Source organism: Pinus tabuliformis, chromosome 6, assembly GCF_031772625.1.
Source record: "Pinus tabuliformis cultivar Carrire ecotype Pingquan chromosome 6, CPIR1, whole genome shotgun sequence".
Taxonomy (NCBI): Eukaryota; Viridiplantae; Streptophyta; class Pinopsida; order Pinales; family Pinaceae; genus Pinus; species Pinus tabuliformis.
In genome coordinates, this window is record NC_142292.1 from 57,241,738 (window position 1) to 57,266,849 (window position 25,112).

Here is a 25,112-nt window from a genome sequence, read left to right on the forward strand (position 1 = left end):
GTTGCATGGTTTTGCATTAATATTATAATATTTTCCTACCATTAATCTATACAACTCCTGTAGTATCACATTTTATTTTTCCGATGTGTGGGTTACGATAGGCGAAATGACATTAAATTCTTTATCCTTAATTGGTGCCTAATCGGTCTATTGTTTTGAGATGGTATGGGTAATAGCCATCCACCGTTCATATAAAAATAAAAATAAAATATAAAAATAAATTCCGCAACTCAACTACTATATATCGACCGCCTCACATGTTTTAATAACCTCGATACTTTGATCGTGAGGTGACTCTGATTCATTCGCTTCGCACATCTAAGAAGAAAAGGCGAAGGCTTGGACAGATCGCGACCATGGCGGCTCTTCTAGCTCGACGCGCTATCTCCACTTTCCGTGCAAGCCAAGCGGTACCATTTCCCTTTTCAAACAACCCTTTTTTAACTCTCCTAGTTCTGTTATGATTATGGCGGTTGTATAAGTTGTTTTTAGGTTTGCTGTTCTGAGGCTGAATGCAGATTTCTGTAATCTTTGTAAGATATGCCCATTAACCGAATGGTATAAATTATCTTACACCGAAGCAACATGGAATTATTGTTTGGGAAGAACTTAACAGTTTGAAAGGGGAAAACGCAGGGCGTTAGATCGGTCACTGGAAGGAAAATCAGAGTTTTGGAACATAATACAGAGCAGGATTTTATCAGTTTTTACTCGCGTTATTTGAATGAAGCAATGAAAGATAAGAATAAGAATCTGACAATCCGGAATAGGATAAGCAGATCAGTAATTTATAGAAGAGATTCAAGAGGTGTTTATGAACTCAAGTTTTGTTCTATGTATAGTCGGCGAGAAATGTTGAATCGGGTAAAAGATATTACGAGATTGTTTCTTATTCGAAACAAGCGTGTGATAGATTTGAATCTGAAATCATCCATAACTAAGAAATGTAAATGGATGGAGTTAAAAGCCGAGAAGAAGTACTGACTAAAAAGCATAGTGGTGCAAGTAGGGCCTTGGTTCACTGATAGAGTACGAAGCCTTCCACCAGGGTTCCATTTCCACCGTGCCTCACCCAATTGGAATATAAAAAAAGCTGAAGCCGGATGCAAGGAATAGATACCCTCTCAAACCCGTCAACTAAGCCCAACGAAGTGAATGTTATGTTGTGCAACACCTGATCTTGGTCCGTGTTTTTGAAAGAACTTCCAAATTAAAAAAAACATAAGGGTGAGCTTCAAAACCCAACATCCAAATGAAAGGAAATATTGTTATAAGCCAGGATGCGAAGTAACAAAGGCACACATAGAAGAGGCAACTTGCTGGTTTAACATAACTCGGGTACTTTGCAAACACATAGAAGTGAAACCATAAGAACACGCTATTCACGAACTCTTAGGAATGAATACTCCCAACAAAAGCTGGTTTCTCCACCAATGATTGACAACAAGCTATCATACACATTGGCAAGTTCTCCTTGGCACAAGTGTACAAGATAGCGCCACTCCATCTTCTCCACATCAAGCACTGCACATGGTACTAGGGTTTCCAAATACCACAAAACCCTAGTCTTATTCTCCAACAAGAACTACAAGATCAAGTGCTTTTTCTCCTCTAGGGGTTGTTCCTAACCATAGCTTCTGTTGTCTTCATGGACAAACTGTAAGTCTTCTTCTTGAGTTTCCTCAAGAACCTTAGTGCTTAAGACAGAAAATACAATGAAGAGTACAATGAAAGAGACCAACTTGTCCGAGTTTTGACATCTCTAATACATGTGTGTGATTGAATGAATTATGGAGATTGTTGACACCTAATCCGAAACGGATGAGGTGAAGCTGGACAGTCATCTAGAAGATGAACTGATCCGTTTTGTGTATGTATAAATAATAGTTGGCTAATGAATAAGAGAATCAGTTCTGTCTTGCGCTCAATAATTTCTGGAGTTAACCTGGCCTGACATGGTATCAGAGCACAGGTCCCAGAAATAACTCCTGCCTTTGCCAGGTTTCTGCTGCCTCATGAAACCTCTGTCCTGAGCGCCTCTGGAGACTGCGCCCTCTGACCATGAGTAATTGATGTGCGTTTTTTTTACCTGAGCGTTGATGCGTTTTGAGCGTTGATGCGTTTTTGAGCCTGATGCGTTCATGTATTCCCTGGAACGCTGCGTTGAAGCTCTGCTGTCGAACCATGGTAAAAGACTATCCCTTTCCATTCAAACAAAACTGATTTCTTGTAATGGTGGCTGCGGTCTTATTTTAATGAAGACTGCGTTTTTTAATGGTAACTGCAATGGTGGCTGCGTTGAAAACTGAGGTATCGTGTTTTTGTAATGGTGACTGTGGTATGCTGAGAACTGAGGTATCGTTTTTTGTAATGGTGACTGTGGTATGCTGAGAACTGAGGTATCGTTTTTTTGTAATGGTGACTGTGGTATGCTAAGAACTGTGGTATGCTGAGAACTGAGGTATCGTTTTTTTGTAATGGTGACTGTGGTATGCTCAGAACTGTGGTATGCACAATGATTTTATGAAGACTGCGTTCAAGATTCTGCGTTTTTGTAATGGTGGCATAACCTACAACTGTCGGAAAACTTCTGTAGATCGGGCCTGTTTGTGGAGATGCGGAGTAATGCGAGTTTTGTATGCTTTATTGCCTGCGTTTTATGGTATTGATGACTGCGTTATATTGAATGCTGCCTGAGCGCATTGCCTGCGTTTTATGGTATTGATGACTGCGTTGTATTGAATGCTGCCTGAGCGCATTGCCTGCGTTTTATGGTATTGATGTCTGACAAAGATGCGGCCATTGGGAGCGGTAAAGGTTTGACATTAATATATTTTCACTGAGGTAACAGAACCGGCAGCCTAGAGTCGAAAGCCTGAGAGATACTTAACGTTAATCCGTGTTTCTGTTCATAAGTTGTTGACTTTGTGGATTGTTCTGTACAATCGTATTTACAATCTCTGCAGCTCTTGCACGAAGTGATGCATAAGGATTCTTGAGTTTTTTGCATTGATATATATTGTAGCAGTGATATATGTTGAAGAGATATCTTGAGCGCCCTCTTTTTTTTCAAAACATAATATTGTAACAGTGATATATGTTGAAGAGATACCTTGAGCGCCTTTTTTTCTTTCTCAAAACACAGTAGTGTGGCAGTGATATAAGAAATGGTGATGCTGATGCAAATAGAAAAATAAAATGCATAAGGCTATGATATAAGATTTTTTTTTCCAGCAGAAGTCTTGTTGTAGCATAAGATTTTTTTCCAGCAGAAGTCTTGCTGTGGCATAAGAATTTTTTTTTCCAGCAGAAGTCTTTTATCAACAGAAGTTTTTTTTTTAGCAGAGATATTTTTACAGAATGCATTCAATCATTTCTATGGTCGGAGTAGTTCTCACTGGCAAGGAGAACTATTCTGAATGGTCTCGGATGGTGAAACACACCCTCATCTACAATGAGCTGTGGAAAGGAGTGTGTGTCGGAGAAGAAGACAGAGACCCTGTGCAGTCCACATCAGACAAAGAACTCGCCATTTGGGAAAACAAGAACAGCAAAGCCTATGCATTGATCGCAGTATCTGTAAATGAGGAAGTAAGTCGTCATATTTCATCCTATTCCATTGCCTTTGAAGCTTTACAAAAGCTGAAAGAACTCTATGATACACATTTTGCACTTGAAGTTGTTCAACTCATGATTAAACTCTTCACTCTTGAACTGAAAAATAATGATCCTCTTGCTCTTGCATCTGAAATAAAGTCTATAATGCATGATATAAAATCCACTAAGGTTGAGCTGGATATCTCTCTTATTGCCTTTCTCAAAGCACTCTATTCTACCTACTCTAATTATCTTGAGTCTTTACAAGCAAATGGAAACCTTAAAGATATAACCTTTGACTCTCTTGTGAAAAAGTTTGCTGAAAGAGAAAAAGCCTTTGGAAAGAAAACAGTCCCTGAATCTTCTGAAGAGACTGTTTGCCTTGCTCACAAAGAAAAGCATCCTGCTCAAGATTTTGCAAGAGGAAGAGGTGGACGAAGAGGAAGAGGAAGATACTTCAGTGGCAGGGGGGGCAGACATTCTCAAGCAGAAAAGGCAGATCTACATTGCATTTGCTGCAAACGAAATGGATCACATGATGCTTCTACATGCAAGCTACCATGGGACAAGGTTGAGCAGAGAAGAAACCAGCAGAAAGGTAAAACTGATGACACAGACAAAGGTAAAGCACCTGAATCCGCTCACTATATTGAGGCACAATGTAACATTGGAGTAAATGAAGACTTGTTTAATGCTTCACTTGCTTCTTCGAAAAATGACTGGTTGCTTGATTCAGGAGCATCCTGTCATATGACTCATAGGAAAGAATTTTTTGAAGATTTCACTGACAATGTTGATGGAGCAGTATACTTTGCAGATCAGTCAAAAATCAAGCCATCAGGGCTTGGCACAATCAGGCTTAAACTGTCTGGTCTTCTAGATTTTCTTCTGGATCATGTTCTATATCTCCCACAGCTCAAGAGAAACTTGCTGTCCCTTGTCCACATCCGCCAGCAAGGTCACTCCATTCATATGTTTGATGGAAAGCTTGAGGTAAGAAAGGCATCTGACCATTCACTTGTCATGAGAGGTATAGAAGAAGAAAGACTTCTTAAACTGCAAGGAACCTCTGCTCATGCACAACATTTTTCATATATTTCTCATCATGATGAAGGTACACTTCCATCAAGTTTATTATGGCATGCTAGATTTGGACATTTAAACTATGATAGTCTCCGCTTGTTGAAGAAAAATGGTGTTGCTGGTTTGCCTACAATTCCTAGAAAACATAAACAATGTGATGCTTGCATTCTAGGAAAGGATAGCAAACAGTCTTTTCATGATTCACATTCAAGAGCACATAGGAAGCTTGAACTTATTCATTCAGATTTATGTGGTCCAATGCCTGTTCCTTCTGCAAATGGAAATAAATATATCATGACATTTATTGATGATTACACCAGAATGTGTTGGGTTTACTTATTGAAGAACAAATCTGATGCTTTTCAAACATTCAAGAATTTTCATAAATGGATTGAAAATGATGCACAATCTCATATTGGGTCTATTCGCACTGATAATGGAAAAGAATATACATCAAATGAATTTGAACACTATCTTCGCCAACATGGGATTAAACATCAAACAACTGTGCCTTATAATCCTCAACAGAATGGTGTAGCTGAAAGAATGAACAGAACAATTTTGAATATGGTACGATCCATGCTTTTCTTCAAAAATGTAAAGACAATGTTTTGGGCTGATGCTGTTCTATGTGCTGCATATATAAAGAATAAATGTCCATCTAGTGCTATAAGAAACAAGACTCCTTATGAATTGTGGTATGGACATGTTCCTTCGGTAAAACATCTCAGGATATTTGGTTCCACCTGTTATGCTTTAATACCAAAGGTACATAGAAACAAACTTGGTGCTAGAAGTCGTAAGTGTATCTTCCTGGGGTATTCAAACACATCTAAAGCATACCGCCTCTATGATGAAGTAAATAAGAAGTTTGTTTTATCTAGAGATGTCATTTTTCTTGAATCATCCAAATCTGACAGTGTTGTTGAGCGGCAACTTGATCGCTTGGATAGATTCACAAAACCGAAATCATTTCAAGAGTTTGATAATCAGATTCCACATCTTGAAGGGGGGATTCCTATACTAGATCAACATGTGGAATCTCCTTCTGAAGAACAATCTCCCCTGCATGACACTCCAACAACGGATGATGCTTTAAGTGATGTAATTGATAGAATTGGGAGACTCAATCTTGATTCAGACCCAACTCAATCAACAGAACAGCCTGGACCATCTCAGAAAGGTCCCCCAAAGTGGCTGACAAAGACACTTGAAAGTGTTCATCCTGATGAAATTGGAAAAACAGGAACCAGAAATTCAAACCGACAAGATGGAGGTGATGTAGATAACTCTAATTCACCTGTTGATATGGATGTTACTTATGATTGTGAATTGAACTTGTCTACAGATTTTGAACCAACTTCCTTCAAAGAAGCTGCTTCTCATGATGAATGGAAAGAAGCGATGCAGAAGGAGTATGATGCCCTCATAAAGAATGGCACTTGGAAGCTGGTTGATCCTCCATTTGGAACCAAACCAATTGGCTGCAAGTGGGTCTACAAGAACAAGTACAAAGCTGATGGCTCACTTGACAAGCACAAAGCTAGGCTTGTGGCAAAATGTTTTGCACAGAAAGAAGGGGTCGATTATGAGGAAACTTTTGCTCCCACAGCAAAATGGGCCACCATCCGGACACTCTTTGCACTAGCTGCTCAGAACGGTTGGAAAGTCCATCAAATGGATGTAAAAACTGCATTCTTGAATGGAGATCTAAAAGAGAATGTTTTTATGTCCCAGCCTGAAGGATTTGCTGTGAAAGGACATGAACACAAAGTATGCAAACTTGTGAAGTCCTTGTATGGCCTCAAACAAGCACCACGAGCCTGGTATGAAAAACTAACTGAGCATCTTTTGAAACTCAACTTCAAACATTTTGATCTTGATGATGCAACTTTATTTGTCAAGAAAGTTGGCAAAATAGTTGTATATCTTGTGGTATATGTAGATGATCTTTTAATGACAGGGAACAATGAAAGCTATATTACATCCATAAAGAAAGAATTAGGAAATTTTTTTGAAATGACTGATTTGGGCTATGTTCATTACTATCTTGGCATTGAAGTAACCCAACATCCAAAGTCCATATTTCTTTCTCAAAAGAAATACATTGGAGATTTGTTAAACAGATTTGGCATGACAGAGTGCAATCCCCTTTCTACTCCAATGGAACAAAACTTGAAGCTCACATCTATTGAAGGAAAGGAGTTTGAGGATGCAACAAAGTATAGACAGCTTGTAGGAAGTCTCATCTACCTCACTACTACCAGACCAGACATTTCATTTGCTGTTGGAATCCTCTCCAGGTTTATGCAAAAGCCTTGTGAGGGACATTGGTCTGCTGCAAAAAGAGTTCTAAGGTACTTGAAGGGAACTCAAGACCTTGGAATCAAGTATACACAGGTGGACGACTTCAACTTGATTGGATACTCTGATTCAGACTTCGATGGAGACAAAGAAACTGGGGTATCTACTTCAGGATATGCTATGAGTCTTGGATCAGGAGTTGTCTCCTGGAGATCACGCAAACAATCAGTACCAGCAGATTCCACAACAGAAGCAGAATATGTGGCAGCAGCTGAAGCAACGAAAGAAATTGTGTGGCTCAGGAAAATTCTTGAAGATTTGCAAGTAAAACAAATACAATCTACTCCACTCATGATTGATAACACATCTGCAATAAAGTTGGCCAAGAACCCAATGTTCCATGATCGCACTAAGCACATCAATACTAAATATCATCTGATCCGACATCATGTTGAGGCCAAAACAATCCATCTCCGTCATTGTTCCACAAACGAGCAAATTGCAGACATCTTCACCAAAGCGCTTGGAAGAGAAAAGCTTGAAAGATTCAGAACGATGCTTGGACTCACCAACATCCCTTCAGATTAAGGGGGGGAATGTTGACACCTAATCCGAAACGGATGAGGTGAAGCTGGACAGTCATCTAGAAGATGAACTGATCCGTTTTGTGTATGTATAAATAATAGTTGGCTAATGAATAAGAGAATCAGTTCTGTCTTGCGCTCAATAATTTCTGGAGTTAACCTGGCCTGACAGAGATGATAAATGAAAAAACTATCCTGCCTTTATTTATATGAAAGGTGAGGGCGGCTAACAATAACAAAGTGGACCTTGTCCACGACAATGAACCTAACTAAACAATAGATAGGCCCACATGTGAAGCACCTCAACTAAAAGTGACACATGTCAAGCTCCAAGGCATGCACATCCAACAAGCGTCCCAAGGTGAGTGCTACATGAGATTTGTTTAACACACGTCCTCCGAAGGCCACCAATCCTCCAACATTCCCTCTTAAGCCATGTGTCCATCTAGTGTGTATGTCCATCATGGTACAACCAAGGGTAACTAGCGCACTATCCACCCCACATCACATCAAGCACCCTCAACAAGTAGCCTAATTAAGCCATATATAGGACCACATGTGAAGGACCTCAACTATAAGTGACACATGTCAAGCTCTAAGGAATGCACATCCATCAAGCCGTTGTCCCAAGGTGAGTGCTACATGAGATTTGTCTAGCATATCTCCTCCAAAGGCCACCGGTGGTATAAACACTTTCAAAGTAACTCCAAAAATTAACTTGTCTATCCACATCACAATGAATGCAATGTTTCTTAGGAGCTTTCCTTTTAGTAGGTTGTTGCTGTAATTTTCTTTCTTTTGCCTCAATTGACTTTTGGAAATACTGAGATGGGGTGAATCAGAGTTTACTTACACAATTGGTTAGTTTATTTCTTCAAACATTCAAAGCATTAAACATGTTGGAAATACTGAGAGGAGGGTGAATCAATATTTCTTAGCGATTGGCAACTCATTAATATTTTTAGAGCATTAGTTAATCTTTAGCAGCATTTAACATTAACCAATATCAGATAGCAAAAGCAGTAAACAACATTCAACATTGCACACTAATCAAGATAGTGGACACAAATTCTTAGGTGGAAAACCCCCTCCGGGTCAAAAACCACTAAATGCTTCTTAATATTTGTCTTCTTCTTCAAAAAGAATAATTACATCAAGTTTTCAACTCCAACTGAAGGAGGCTCCAACCCCCTGATTTACAGGCTCCAACTTGTAGGATGCTCCAACACCCTGTTTACCAACTGCAATTGGGAGGACGCTCCAATGCCCTAGATCTCAAGCTCCAACCTGATGGATGCTCCAACACCCTGTGTACCAGCTGCAACTGGATGGACGCTCCAACGCCTTGTGTAGGCTACAACTTGCCCTAGCACCACCCTGCCACCCTGAAGTGTTCTCAGGCTCCAACCTGAAGGTGACTCCAATCACCTGCCTTGCACCACCCTGCCACCCTAAAGAGTTCTCAGGCTCCAACCTGAAGGTGACTCCAATCACCTACCTTGCACCACCCTGCCACCTTGAAGAGCCGACGGACCACGTTTCAGAATCTTTAGACTGGATCCCCCTGTGCTCTAAATCAATATGAAGAAATCTGTAATGAAGATTATGCTGCTCTGCTCAGTATGTGTATCACTGTCGAGTCCTGGCAGCCACACTGCTCAACGCTGCTCAATCTGACCACTGCACTATCACACTACAAACACTGTTCACCAAACTTGCTTCTGCTCAATCACAATGCCAAACCAAGCCACTGCTCAATCTGCACATCAAACTAAGAATCTGCTTCTGCATCAGCTGTAAACCCTAGCTGTACCAAAACCACAACATATTCACTGCTCTGCAATAAACAATCAGTCTGATCTCTGTATCAGTTAGTCCTGTATCCACACAACCTGCAATGGTCAATGTCACTGTACTGAACTGCTCACAAATGAATATGCGTTCAAAGGCTCATGAGGCAGTCTGTCTAAATCACTGTGCCAAACTGCTGTCACTGTCAAGACTCAAGAGTCAAATGAATGTCCTGTCATCTATGCATATGAAGATTGCTGCAAGATCACTTAGATCTCTGCCATGTATCAAATATGTATGTCAAATCACTGTCAAGTCTATATGTTAAGTTTATATGTTAATATGTCAAGTCACTGTCAATGGAATCTATAGGTCAGGTCAATCACCATCCACAAGCATCAGCTCTATCTTGTATCAAAGGGCTCACAATGTATCACAGTCAACTTGAAGATTGAATATGTCACTAAATTATGAATGCCTCTGAAGATATATCATGTTGTGCCATCGAAGCTTTCTACAACAAATGATAGTTTCTTTGTTTCTTGAGAAGGGTTAAACAAAGGCCACAGAACATTTAGTTTAGTCAATGATCAGAGTTACCAAGGAAAGCTCTGATTAAGGCTGAGACTAATCATAAATATTGTAGAATTTGATTCAGAGAACTATCTTAAAAAATGATGCTCTACTAGATGTTTGATGATCTAATGATGCCTGGAATATACACTGATGCTTTAAGGTAAGTGTGCTTGTTGCTCAAGTCAGGGTAAGATAAGCTACTGTATGTGCTGCTAAAATCACAATGTCACTGCCTTAAGGCTGTTATATACATGTGACAGTGCTATATTTATACATATGAATCCTCAGAAGTCTGGTCCAGAATTTCAAATAAAGATTGATTTAATGTCTCAATTAAGGGCTAATGGTTTTGTGCAAAGTCTTTAAGTCCTTTAAATGAGTCTTTGTTTACTGTACCAAAACAACCCCTGAACCAAATTACAACAAGATTTGAAATCAGTGATTGGCTTAGTGCATTTTAATCCTTGAGAAGAGAACTAGTTTTGCTGCAAGATGATATGACACTGATATCCAAGTGATGAACCCCTTACTGCCAATAAACCCTTTTTCATTGTTCTCAAGCCCTAACCATAGGCTTATCATTTATCAAGTAACGGTTTATCTGTATGGTTAAGGTCACTGTTGTATATGTCAAGGTCAGAATAGATGCCACTAGTGATATAATTTTTCATATAATGAAACCTATAATGAGAAGAAACCTTGCCACTTCAAGAGTTCTGATGACCTAAACTTGAGACCGATATATGCTATTCAACAGAGATTAAGGGCCACATATGTAATAGACCTCAACAGAGATTAGGACAATCAATGTGGTTATTTTTCAAGTCCTAATCTGTAGATAACAGTCATAAATTAGGCCGCACTGTGTTATAGGTCTGTCCCCTAGAGGGCCGAGAGTTGCAGACTTAGGTTAGAATATAGGCCACAGAGTTGAACCACTTCTAACCAGTCCTAGCTCCTCTTCTAGGAAGGCTGAATGGCCTAGTAACAAAGACGTTTTCCTGTGCACATGTAATATCTTCGTTTCAGGTCTGCTATAAAAAGGCTGCATTTCAGAGGTATCCAAGGTAGATGTTCTGATGAGGGTGGAGGCCTGTAATGAAGCCTCAAAACTTTGGTCCTGTTGGAGCCACTTCACCTCAGACCATAGCATTAAAATGATCCTCAAAGAGGGCCGAGGTTCTGCAATAAAATAACACACAAGATAGGTCCTCCACCTGCAAAAGGTATTGCCCAATGAGTCCCTGAACCCAAAAGGAAAATAAAAGTATCCTAATCACAGGAGAACACTTCAAAAATTTCAAAACCCTTCTGCCTTTAGATACTGCGTTCTGTACAGGGTCTGAGCTTCAAATTCAGAGGTTAATTTATCAGAAGATAATCATCATATTCATATCTTGATGGAGTGCTTAAGGTCTACTTTTTATAGTTTGTGGATGGGTTTCTAAGAGAAGTCTGATTTCATATTTAGGAGGGGCTTTTGAATTTTAAGGATCAATTGTAATTAAATATTAATTTTGCCTTTATTAAGACAAAGCCAAGATTAATTTTAATTTAAATCTTAATTTGCCTTTATTAAGACAAAGCCTTCTCTTGGTCTTAATTAGTAAAATTAAATCATTCATTTGCCCCATTCGCCACAAGATATATTATTTAATGTTAGGTGAGGAATCTTGTGTTATGATTGTGAGGAACTCAATTGTTTTCTTAGTTAAATGATCTAGAGGGTTTACCTAGGATGTAGATGTGACTTCGGATTTATAGAGACTTGTATTGACTTAGCTCTTTGATTTAAAAGATCAATTATTCTATTATTATTTTAATTCCTTGGTGAGGGGTCTTGTGGCATGGTTATTTGACTTAGTTAAGACGAAGTAACCATATGGTCACCCTTTGGGGTTTTTGCCCAAAAACTTGGGGCTTCAACTTCAAATGTGAATATCTCTCAAACCAGCAGTCCTGTTGGGGTGTGCCACATACCACTGGAAAAATCTCGACGAGGAGAATCCAATGACGAGGATCTCCAAGGTATAAACTTAATGATTTGCCACTTCAAAAACCTTGGACAAGTTTGAGGTGTGTCCTTAGTCTAGGGAACTCAAACCTTAGAACTAGGGTTTTCAACCATCCAACAATGGAGCTTCCAACTTGACGTAATCTAGACAAATATAAGAGTGTTCATTCACTGTTTGTCATCAATCACTGGGGTTTAGTCAAAGTAAAACTCCAGGGTTGACATCAATGACAACACCATCCAACAAAACAAACACAAAACATCATCATCACATCTATGACAATATACAAAAAATTGTCTCCAACAAGTGCTTTACATTATGTATGGTTTACATAAGACATTTACAGTCTCCAAAAGAGTCTTTAGGCACAAAGCTATAGGTGATTGAGATCTTTTAATCATTTGAAATGCTCAAGTTCTATTTTAGGAGAAGACTACTATCGGTCATTTATTCCAGTGAAACAGGAATCGGCGATTTAGCCGATTAATCGCGATTCCCGCTCGGCTCGGTATGGAAACGATCAGATCCGAATCTTCCAGAGTCAAATCGCGTTTACGGTTTATCGGTTTACGGTTTATCACTTTTACGGTTTATCGGTTTACGGTTTATCACTTTATCGACCAGCGTTTCTGTTTGTGGCGTTTACGGTTTATCGGTTTATTCATACTCCCGCTTATTCACGAGTTCGAGTTATCAATACGTTTAGCTAATATAGGAAGGATAGTATGGACGCGACTTTCTTCTAGTCAAAAGCGACTTCACATTATTTCAATATTAGAGTCTGAAACGTGATTTGTTTGTGCTAAAATCAACAGATGCAGAATACCATAACCGGGATTGGTTGTGTGCTAGAACCTAGGTAGTCCCAATTGAATTGTTAATTAATAATAAAGTTGGCATTGAATTGTTTTTTACTCAAAACCATCGCTTTGTGTTGATCAATAGTAACAATCTGTATAATTTATGTTTTATTGCAATTGGTTTTTTTTAAGTGAATGTGTCCAGCTACCTCCTCGTATAAGATTCATATAATAGAAGGAAACACAATTTTTTCAAATAAAAAGTTATTTACTACCTTTATATTTGCAAACAAGCTCAGAACCATCATAAACTCGAACTCGTGAATCTGCAGACGTTATCAATACGTTTATCGGTTTATCGGTTTGGTAATGCGGCCGGGCATTTCATTCCCAACTGCATGCGCTTCAAAATTTGAATTGAATTGGCTGCACAAAAGAGAACGATCCAGCTTTTTGTTAATTTCCTTTTTGTCTGGTTTTATTTTTTCATCTCTTTTTTTCTTTTTTTCCAAAATATTTATTTGGTTTTAAATTATAAATACTTTTATTCGACTTTTAATATTTTTAATTATCAAAAATTTTATTAAGCTCGTTTTAAATTATAATGATTTCTATTTAATTTTTAATATTTTAATTATTAAAAATATTTTTATTTGATTTTTTGTTTTTTTAATTATTAAAAATGTGTATATGGTTTTAAATTATAAATATTTTTCTTTAATTTTTGATATTATATTTTATTTTTAATTGTAAAATCGATTTTTATTATATTTACCATTTTTATATATTTAAATTGATCAAAAACTTGATTGAATTTTGAAAAAGGAAAAACTTAGGCAGGTAACATCATAGTTATATATATATATATATATATATATATTAATAACTATGATGTTACCTGCCTAAGTTTTTCCTTTTTCAATCCAATGTAACCAGACTCGGAATCGGATCATGTGTGGACTCATAACACATATGAGATACTTATTTATTCATGATATTTTGGACATCTATTGATATTATGCATTGTTTGGACATACCTTTACCCAATATTAACGAAAAATGGTTTTTTTAATTCAATATATGTGTATATTTTTATTTAATGAATTCAATGATTTTTTGCCGATTTTTTCCCGATTTTTTCCCGATCCGATTAAAACTCTTCGCTCTTTTGCCTCGCCGATTTATTGCCAATTCCGAGTCTGGTAACATTGATTTATTTTGTAAACTAACTAGGGCTAATATCCTCAATTTAATGTCATGGCAAGATTTTGGACTTGGTCTGCAACGTTAGAACTTCTTATTAGGACACCAAACTTGTGTTTTAACACGCTAAGGTATACCGCAAATGTACTACTAAAGATGCCAAAAAAAGGTGTCACTAATCCTTGCGCAAAGAATAAACTTCAGATGTTTGTGTTAAAGGCTTGGATGTGTCAATATAAAAGTCTGTTCCAGATCCTTTCAGCTAACAGGAGAACTGTGATCTGTAGACGTCCATAGGAAACCTGAAGTGTTTATGGCAGTCCAACAATGTCACTTCTTTGGGTCAATTGAGATTTAGCCCTTCAACACCATAATTATACCAAAATGAATAAAAATTCACAAACCAAGAACTCTTCAAGCGTGTGCAAAATGAGCTTCAGCTTGTCCAGGAACTGCCTTCAAAAACCTCTGCGAGTAGTTCAGACTTCGATTTCTTTTATATATAGTAATGATGCACAGAGAATCCAATGATGGAGCAGGTATAACAAATGGTTCATGGATACAAATTTTTTCTCATAAATGTAGCAAAAATCTTCAATGAATAATCATTGGATCTTGAGTGAAAATTCTTCACGTTCTGTTTTCAAAGATTGCTGTAGTTTTTGTTCTTCCACAGGTCGCAAACAAACTTAAGGCGTGAGAGTCTTTCGGATCAAAACATGAGAAGCAAGGCTGCAAGAGATATCATTAGGTCTTTGCCCTAAATTGCTTCAGATTCAGAACTTCGATCTCTCATTGGGTTACTTCAGATCTGCGTGGGTTTATATATAATACGATGAGCTGTTCTAGATCAGTGCTCTTTCAAGGAATTTAGAGCAGTGGTATTGGTTGAGTAGGGTTGCTTCAGGAAAACCTTTGCATTAGCCTTCTTCACCTGCAAAACACAACAAAAACCCTAGTGAAACCCATGGAAATATAAGCCCAAAAGCTTCAAATATACTACCTCAGTTTCAGACCTGTTTGTCTACATAAGACGACAAATGCACCAGACTTCTGCATGATGAGAACTCATAGCTCAGACCAGATCTCCAAGAGGCTGCAAATGAATGAATCTCCTCGATCACATGCAAAAGTAGAAACCAACGAAACCCACCAAGATACACAATGAACCCACAAAACTTTGATCGGGCTGCAGGGATAATTTACCTTAGTGAAATCGAATAACCTTGATGCACTTAGAGGGAAAATGTACATATTTTTTATAGGGGTCGAGAACCCTTTTTGAATAGGTAAGCCGACTTTAATTTTGGAGGGAATTTGAATTTTTAATTAGTTTCTAATTTTGAGCGAAAACCCCTCACACTTTTAATATTTTGATACTCTCCATACCTTACGCTTAAAACATTATGAAATTCCTTTATTCATAAAAGAAATCCTTTGAATAATTATTCCTTCAACTAAGGTGATATTCTTCTAAGCCCATAACCAATGATGTATTGCCATGTCATCACATTGTGGGGTTTTTGACCATAATTAGGGTGCTCCAACTTTGACCATGCATATCTCTCAAACGATGAAGGCCCACGAGACGCTCCACACATCAAGGAAATCAGCTTGATGAGGAGAATCTAATGGCGAGGGTATCTGAGGTAAACTCACTAATTTGCTGCTACAAAAACTCCAATAAATGCGGGGTATGTCCATCCTCCAAGAAAAACAAACCCTAGAGATAGGGTTTCATCATTGCATCATCAAGCTGCGTCATCCTGAACATCAAGCTGCATCATCCTGTGGACATCATCACATCAATGACCTCCAATTAACCTTGACATCAATGATGATACATGCACTCACTCTACATCCTGCACCTGCACCTGCTTTGACATCAATGACAAGATACTCAACATTAACCTCTTCTCTTTCTTGAATGATCAGTTAGCATCAATTACATTTCCAATATCATTAAGTAGTTATATAGAAGAAAAAATCAACCAATAAACATGAAAGAGCGGTAAAATAACCATGAGACAATGAGACAAGAGGTAGAGAAATTAGGCTTGAGGCCAATGCAAAACCCACAAGGGGAAAACCCATGTCTTTCCTCATGTGAGAGAGAGAGTTCAATTCATATATACATCATAAATTTATCAAGATAATGGCCAAACCAATAACCATGAACTAGATGAAGTTCCAAGACCTCTTGAGATTTTCGGCCCCCTCATTCCTTCCTTCCTTAGTTGGAACAAAGCTCATGCTGAGATAGATCGATGTATCAAATGAGGAGAGGAGGACTTCTTTATATAGTCTTCAAATGGGGGATCGATGGGTGCCTCCAAGGGGCCCAACCAACTTAAAATAATAGGAGGTTGACGTGAACAATTTAGGAGGCAAAATTTAAAATTCAAAATAATTTAAAATTTTTCTATTTCTTCATGATGGAAATACCGACCATGGCTACCATATTTCCAACACTACCTCTTAGCCAGGGAGGTGCTTTTATTTCTCTCAAAATCAATCTCCCTGACCAATCCATAGGTCTTTTGGCCCACAACTTAAGGGAGAGATCACAAGTACAAGTCTCTCTCTTAGTCAAGATCAATTTCCCCGACAAATCCATAGGTCTCTTGGCACGCAATGCGAGGGAGAGATCACCGGTCTCATCATATGGAAAGATACATAACATCCACCACAAGTGGGATCAATGAATGAGGCCAAACCAATCATATGCACAGGGTACATCTCCCCAACCACAAACAAGGTCTCTTGGCCCTCAGCCTAAGGGAGGAATCCCTATCTCAATCATCGACCACAAACAATGTCTCTTGGCCCACAACCTAGGGGAGAGAACTTGAGATCAATCTCCTCGACCAATCCATAGGTCTCTCGGCACACATCCTAAGTAGAGATCACAACATCAGTGTCCCTAACCAAACTGGTCTCCTAGTAAAAACCTAAGGGATCAGTTCAGGCTTTAGAATCAAATTCCCTGACCAGGTTCACTGGCCTTGCAGTCAATCGACCTAAGGGAGTGAAAATCATCCCGACCAATCTAAAGGTTCCACAACAACAACCTAAGGAAGATTCATGATGCTATCAATTAATGCTCCCTCTCCAAAGGGATTCTCAACCATTCCAGTCTTCTAACATAAACATTAGCAGCTCGCTCAACAGTAGAACAATAGCCATGGTGGATTTCAATACTGGATCAAACATTTCAACATACAACAATAGGTTGAATAGTCTATTGTATATTCAACTTCAGTTGCGGAAGCAAACACCAACACCCTATTCAACAACAAGCATGTATACCATGGTCGAATCCAACTGGCAATAAGTGGCTTCTCACAGAAGCAAACATCAGAATGTGCAACAAAAACATCTATGTCATTCAGATCAACACAACACCTGTAAGTGTTCTTTCTTTCTTTAATACATCCAGTTCAAACAAAGGTAGCAATTCCATGCATCGGGTGGATTCATCAATCAATAGCAGAGTCTCGCAACTTCTTGAATTTTTCCTCAAGCAAGATTCCAAGGACTCATATTCCATTATGTAACAACCTCAACAGGGATTTCACCAGGCTCGTACCATACTTTCAATCTTTCAATTAGCTCCCTCTTACACTGGACGAAGAGGACCTCAGTTCTTGTCGAAAACACATCACCAACACATAGTAGAGAAGTTACAGGTTCTTCTTCAATAGATTTGGCTTAACATTAATATTCAAGACTTCAAGCCATCTTCACCATTGACTTCTTTACATCATGGATTAGAACATGCTTCAATCAGGCTGATCTTGTTTGCTCCCTCTGAGTTCAAAGCCCATCCAATCACGAGTCGTCTTGTCACTTTGTTCTTCCATCTTTTCAACGATTTCCATAGCCTTGACATACTTCATCATGTACCTGCAATCCTCACTAGGAGGCCATGGAAGAACAAATACAACCAAGCAAGACATACAAAGACAAGAGACTCATAATGAAACAATAATAGAAACAATCAAAGTACTTATCTCTTGAGAGTGTGTCAACTCCCTCTTGATCTTAACTTTTTCAGATCCAGTCAACTTCGTCCACATCATCAAGGAGTTAACTTCGTTCATATCATCAATAAGGAGTCCACGTTATGATCAAGGAGTTGGCCTCGTCCACATCATTATCAAGGAGTCTACATCATCAGTAACGATTTAAAAATAAAACAAAGTACAAGATACTTATCTTTTGAGAACTTGTTAGCACCCTCTTAATCTTTAGCCTTCTTGCATCCAACTTGAAAATCAACCCCATTATCAAGATGTTAAATCTTGTAGGAGCTAGGGTTTCTTTATTTAAGTGGAAGCAATCAATCCATAAGCCCCTCGTTTTCATTTTCAATCCCTTTTGACTTGTCAAGGCTTACAATTTGATTAGCTAGGCATCAAACCCTAATAATTCTTTTAGTCTAGGGTTTACAAACCCTAGATGTGAAACATTCATCATTGCATTCTTTTCCAACTTCATTATTCGATTTCAATATCAACATTAAAAATGATCAAACTTTGAGTTTAGCCCACAAACCCTAGGGCTCCCTTGCTAGGGTTTTCAAATCCATAACATTTCACTCTTCCAAACCCTAGATTTTTGCAATCTCAATAGATTTCGAATTTGTCATAAATAATTCAATCAAATTTTGAAGAGGATCTTCATCTTCTTATCATATCTTTACATTCTTGCATTTGATTCCAATGTCTAAAGCTACATGCATGCAACGATTTTCAGATCAAGAATTTCTTTTATCACAATGTTGTTGTAACTTGTAACTAGGTTCGGTCTTCATAATGTCTTATATACTATTGGTTTTATGTATTTGATGTAAAGAGAAAATAAAATTTACTATTATTATTTTATAGCATGGGTTTCATGCTCTGGGTCAAATTGTTTTTAGGTCAAGCTTCCATTGAATGATTCTAGGGTTTTGCCATAGAGTCAAAGAAGTCAAGAGAGTCATTATCATATGTAAAAGACCATATTGGGAATTTTGAATCATCTATGAAGAATTTATTATGAGTCAAAAGAGTCAAAAGTCTCCCTTCAAGACCAAGTCGGCCTCATTAGGGCTATTCGAGCCTCACAAGAAGCCTATATGTAAGAAGGAACTCAACCTCATTTGAAGATCATCCAAGAAGTTCGTTAAAAAGGACAAGAAAGAGACTTAAAGGGACAAGTGACAAAGAGGAGAACGAAAGAAAGATCAAAATTTTTGAAGACTATTTTGGGCAGCATCCTCTCACACGTGCGAAGGAATTAGGGCATCATTTTGTTGCAACAAAGACCGAAATTACAGTCATCATAAAAGGTCAAAGTTTGGGTTCAACAAGGTCAAGTTTGGAAGTCGAGTTACCAAGGAAGAAGAAGACCATTTTTGCCATCTATTCATCCACACGTGCGAGCTAGGGTTTCTGTAGTAAGGTCGAAAATTGTAGTTCAAAAGTTGCAGGTCCGAACTTGTGATCCAAAGAAAAGTTGCAATAGTTTTGGAGAAGTTTGACTTGGTTTGACTTTGTGAAAGAGAAGCTCATCAAAAGGGAAGGTTGACTTGGTCTTGGAGGGGTCTTGGTCTTGGGTCTAAGTGTCTTGGAATTCGTGATTTGAAGATTCTATAAGAAGAAAAGAATCCTCGTGGGTTTTCCTCTCTAGGAGAGGTTTGCCCCTAGCTAGCAGCCTATATCTTGTGTCCTCTTGTTCTATTGATCTTCATGTTTTGGTAGCTGTTTGATGATAAGAATATCATAATAATCAAGAGAAGAAAAAGCTAATTATAAGTACATGAAGTTAAAAGTTAAAGAACATCACAAGCAATTATCAAAGTAAGAGAAATCTAATCTAGATGCGATAGATTTCTCAATAGGAACAACAACATTGGTTCATGCAATGAATTCTATCATTTAGGTCTAGGCTTATTTTTCAAACATAGGACTTCATCTAGAGAGGAATTGGTCTTCAAGACTTGAAGAGAAACAAGCAACATTTAACAAACCCTTTTGCCCAATATAAACTATTTTGCAAACCTACAACTTGCAACTTGATCATCTTTTACAGAGCCACCCATCGTAGTTGACTTATAAGGTGCATGACAATGCCTTTAGACTTTTATTTCAATGCAACTTCTCAGGAGCTTTGACATCTTTATTATATATGACTTGCTTAGTAGGAGGTGTAACCTCAACTTCATCATCTTAGGGTTTTGTCCACAAACCCTAGGTCCATACTTGTTCAAATTTTCTAGTTTTTTCAATTAGGAAATCCTTCATTCAAAGCATCATTCAAATCTTGAATCCTTCAAAATTAGTGTTCTTCCTTATTTGCTATTACAATTCATATGACTTCTATAAGAGTTTTTGTTTAGCAAGGTACAAGTTTGCGGATCCAAAGTTGAGGTATTCAGATTATTCTTCATATGCTTTCCCATTTCAAACTTCACTTTAGAAGGACAATGACTTTCAGATGTTACTTCATAGAAGTTAATAGTACAAATGATACATACTAGATTAGTTAAGTCGACTCTTTTGTAATGAATGTCGTCTTGCTTCTATGTATAGAATAAAGCTTAGCAACCAGGTCAATCCTCCAATTTTGTTTGTTGAGATCTTCTTTGCAACAAGGTCTCAAACTCAGATTGCTATCATTAATTCGAGATTGTTTACATGAACAAAAAACACAAAGATAAAGTGCTTTAATAACACGCATATTTACCGAGATAGTATCACTCGCATATTCATGGAGATAATGCCTCATAAACTTGTTGCTTAGACTTGGTCTTTCTCCATTGTAATTCGGCCTTCTTTTATGTATAGAAGAGAACCTTCTTCAAGCAACACACCTCCACTAACTTGAGCTACAAAGAAGAGATCAGACTTATATAAATGATCTTAGATGACATCATTTACTTATTCAACAAAGAGAGGTTCAATTAGAAGAATACTAGCTTGAACAAACTTTCGGCTCATGCATCTTGGATTGCTTCTTCACAATTTCGAACTTAAACTTTGAGTCTAGGATGTAACATGAATTTCACAGAGGGGTAATGTAACTCGAAATTTCCTTTTAACTTTGGATCACCGATCCTTTTATAGAGGCTTGGACTGTCATGCTTGGATTTTAACATATTTCCATATAAAGGACAATCTTTGTCTTCTCCGGGATTGATTTCATATTTATAGAGAGTTCAGGTCACATACCACATGTTCCAGATATCAAGACATAATCAATACTCCAATGTGCCAAAAACAAAATATCATAAATTTGTCAATTTTAGATCACAATGAGCATCCAACCTTCGCACATGTCACAGAGATGATGAGACATGACAAACCTTTGTCCTTCATATATAATGTAGAGATGACAAACCACATACTTCATAGAAAAGATAAAACTTCCGTCCTTCGCACATATCATAGAGCAACTTGCCTAAGGACCATGCATATTTGGAGCCATAGAAAGAGCATATTAGGAGCCACATAGTTCACATACCACAGAGATATATAGTGCCACAAAATTCGCATACCGCAGATCCATAGAACTTCACTTGAAATGCCACAGGTAGCTCGCACAGTTACAAGGAATAATGCCACTGGAGTTCGCATATTTTCACAGTAACTGTATGCCACATGACTTCGCATAAAGATGCCACAGAGGTGTCAAAAAAGTTTTATAGAGATGCTCGCTAGAGAAGCTCGCTTGTCACAGGAATGAGGGAGCTCAGATACTTATCATCATCCACAGAGGCTTGGATTTCATAGAAGAGAAAGTCAGATCATCATGAGGAACACAAACTTCAGATGGCCATTACTGAACTTCGACACTTCGGCCTCTAAATACGCCTTAGGAGCTTAATTTTGTAGGAAGATTTTGCCTTCTTACAGAACTTGGTTTCCTGGATCCTGTTGGACACCTAATCCTAAAGGGTTAGTGTGGAAGCCGAAAAGACTAAGCAGTCCAAGAGACCTTGGGATCTGAAACCCAAGAGTCACAACATTGTATTATAAATGTACATCTCCTGTTAATAAAAAAATGTACTCACTGATTTATCTTTCATATCTTTTGTGCTGTCCATGTGTGTTTAACATGGTATCAGAGCCGCTTGTTTTTCTGTGGCCTGTTATGTGCATGTCAGTCCTGCAGCTCTGCCCATAATCCTGTGTCTGAGCTGCCTTGAATAGCGCTAATGTGGTCTTCATTATCTCTGTCACTGTGATTATTCTCTGACTGTTAAACTTCCATATACTACGCTGCCCTCTCTCACGCTGCTGGCCTAATAGACGTTTAGATTCTCTTGTAACTCCTATTTTCTGCCCATATTGCAGCACTGACACCTCCCTGACCTGGTAGCAGCGTTCTCTGCGTTTTTCTAAACGGGGTATATACGTTGGATCTGTAATCTGACATTGCATTTAAGTTTGGAAGGTGAAACGGTTGTCAAATTGTGAACAACTTTGAAGCGTTATCTGACCTTTTCTTCCATCCTTGTAATGAAATTACCTGCGATACCAACCTGCTCCTGATGTATTCACAAGTAAAGTTGCAGGAATCGGTGCATACCTCCTGGTTTTGAACGCTGCTCGACGGGCTGCAATATATTCTTGGCCCAGTGAAGGACAACCCCGTGCTTGAAGAAGACCATCATTTATTCAGCGCTCCCATCGTGTCTGGTATCTGGTATCTACTCCATGGTGAACGCTGCTTTGATATGACTCCATTGTTGGTTGACACACTGTTGGTAATTTGAACGTTCTTGAACGCTGTCCATTGATATCGAAGAATTGGAGCGAGAGTTCTGGCCCCACGGATTCAATTACAAGGAGCTCGACATCGCCACGAACGGTTCCGCAAAGAAAGCATATTGGTAAATGGGGATTTCGTAAGGTTTACAAGGATATTCACCATTGGAAAAGGCACAAAGCCTTGGGTTTCTTTACCGAAGGGTAAAGGTGTCAAGCTGTCCATCATTGATGAGGCTAGGAAACGCAATGCAGCTGCAACTGCTGCAGCATAAGTTTTGTTCATTAGAAAACTCGATAGTTTTTATGGTCAGAATTTGTTAGCTTACTCTGATTATTATCGAAAACTTTGCTGGGAAAACTTAGGAGCTACCATTGTTTTACTTCTGAACGAAAAGGGTTTTATTTTGCTTGAGGTTCTACTGCTATCTAAATATTCTAATTTTTGACCACCATTTATAACCTTTCTGGAGATAGTTTCATTCGAAGAGATAATGCTTGCTTTCATCTCTTCATAGGAGTCCTTGAAATCATAGCTGCGTTGAATTGGTTGCTCCTACAAATTGTATGCGTTGAAGGTTTGTTCGTTGAATTCTTGGTAATACGTTGAATTAAAGACCATGAAGGTTGTGTGCTTGAAGAGTGGTGCATATGCTTTATGTTGACACGTATGGTGTTGCGTTCTACATCAATGCGTTAATACATTGATTACCATATGTATGGCATCAATTCTGTGCATTGAATGTTTTTAAACACCGGCCTTTGAAGGTTGTATGCTATAACTCCCTTCTGAAAAACACGTGGTATGCATGTGATGTTCGTTATGCTATTCGGTGCGTTATTTGAGGCATTTGTATTACATATGTGCATCGATTGCGTTACTCCTGTTTTGAGTTGAAGGCTGAATAAAGAGGGCCAAATTCATTTTGCTTGGATGGTCGATTTCTCCTCAAGAAGAAATACAAATTTTCCAGCAAAAGGATCCAAATCAGAAGCTTGTTATTCTGGGTGGAGAACAAAATTATCTTTGGTATCTTTCAGGAATTCTAAATCAGTTTTAAAGAGGATGAATTCTTTTATGTGCAGACCTTATCTCTGCCAAGGACGAATTCATCTTTCCAGAGGTCTGATTCCTTATTTGCAGCAGGTTGAAAGTTGTTATCATTCCAATTGGTATATCAGTCAATCTCAAGTGCTGAAGCAGACTTTATTGGTGGCTGAATTATATTGTCCAGGAGGCTGAATTAACCCAGTATCGCTGAAGCGTGATCTCCAGGCATCGTACTAGCACTGGATTAAGGAAATTAATTGCTTTCGTGTCAGCTGGAGCAAGTTTCAGGTTCTGCATTGTAATCATTGAAGATCATTCTCAAATAAAGGGATCAGAGCGAATTTGACACTGTGCACATGATTTTTCTTATATAGAATGATGCTTTGCTGAAGTTGTATCGCTGGTAAGTGGATTGGGGTATAAGCATCCTTAATTCTTACTGAGTGTGTTGTTGGAGCCCAGTTTGGGTCATCTAGCCTTGACAAGTAGATGCAATGAGGGATGTTGAAGCGGATCCCTGTCCCTGAATTGAAGTTTACCAGTTGTGCAATGTTAACAACTATCCATGTTTTGGAGTGATGAGCAGAGAACAATGGAGTTAAATCATTGGAATATCCAGCAGTATTGTAAAAGGGTCTGCCCATATATTGTTGCATGCGTACTGTGAAGGGTTAGTGACAGAAAGTACTTTTTGGCGATAATTATTAGTAGACCATCTTTCTTGAAGCATTTGGCTGCCAATTCCATCCGTGTACACTATTTGAAGGGGTTTGAAATTCAAGTCTAGGTGCATAGACCTCTGCTAATGGTTGGGTTGTCATATACTTATTTGGATTTCTGAAGAGATATGTTGTATCCATCTCGTCGTGTAACCAAGTTCTCTGCTTCCCAGCTACTTCTTCAGTACAGTCTGTTGGCTAAGATGTTTTTTTCTGTGTAATTTTGCGCACAATATGTTCATGGAAAAAATATGTCATATGGTATGAAATTGCATGGTATATGGAAGTATATTGAAAAGCTACATACTTGAAGATTTTTTTTGAAGACAAAGTGGTACACCAATCAATTTTTTGCAGTGATATTATTGTCAAAATGGATAGAATGGGTGTTGTATTAGAATTACTGAATACTCTAATACATTCTACCATGGACAATACAATTATGATTGATAAAGCCATTGTCGCAAACATTCAAATCTGTTTAAAAAATGTACAAGAAAATATTGAGTTTTTGCAGCTGGAAACAAAGCTACAGCAGGAAGAATTACAGCAGTGGAGTCATCATTCTGAACCTGTTTCTGTTCAGAAGATTGAAACAGACTCCCATAAACAGCGAGTCAATAATGTTACAGT

The 25,112-nt window shown here is 38.2% G+C and overlaps 1 protein-coding gene across 1 annotated transcript in view; it reads left to right on the plus strand.

The window, feature by feature from the left end:
• Positions 1 to 256: 256 nt before the first annotated feature.
• The window catches only part of LOC149257207 (uncharacterized), a 142,473-nt gene continuing 117,617 nt past the window's right edge, over positions 257 to 25,112 (plus strand). Inside the window, exon 1 of the mRNA XM_089413718.1 lies at positions 257 to 410. Within this exon, the coding sequence (XP_089269844.1) occupies positions 357 to 410 (54 nt within the window). The 5' untranslated portion in view covers positions 257 to 356. The remainder of the gene's footprint in view (positions 411 to 25,112) is intronic.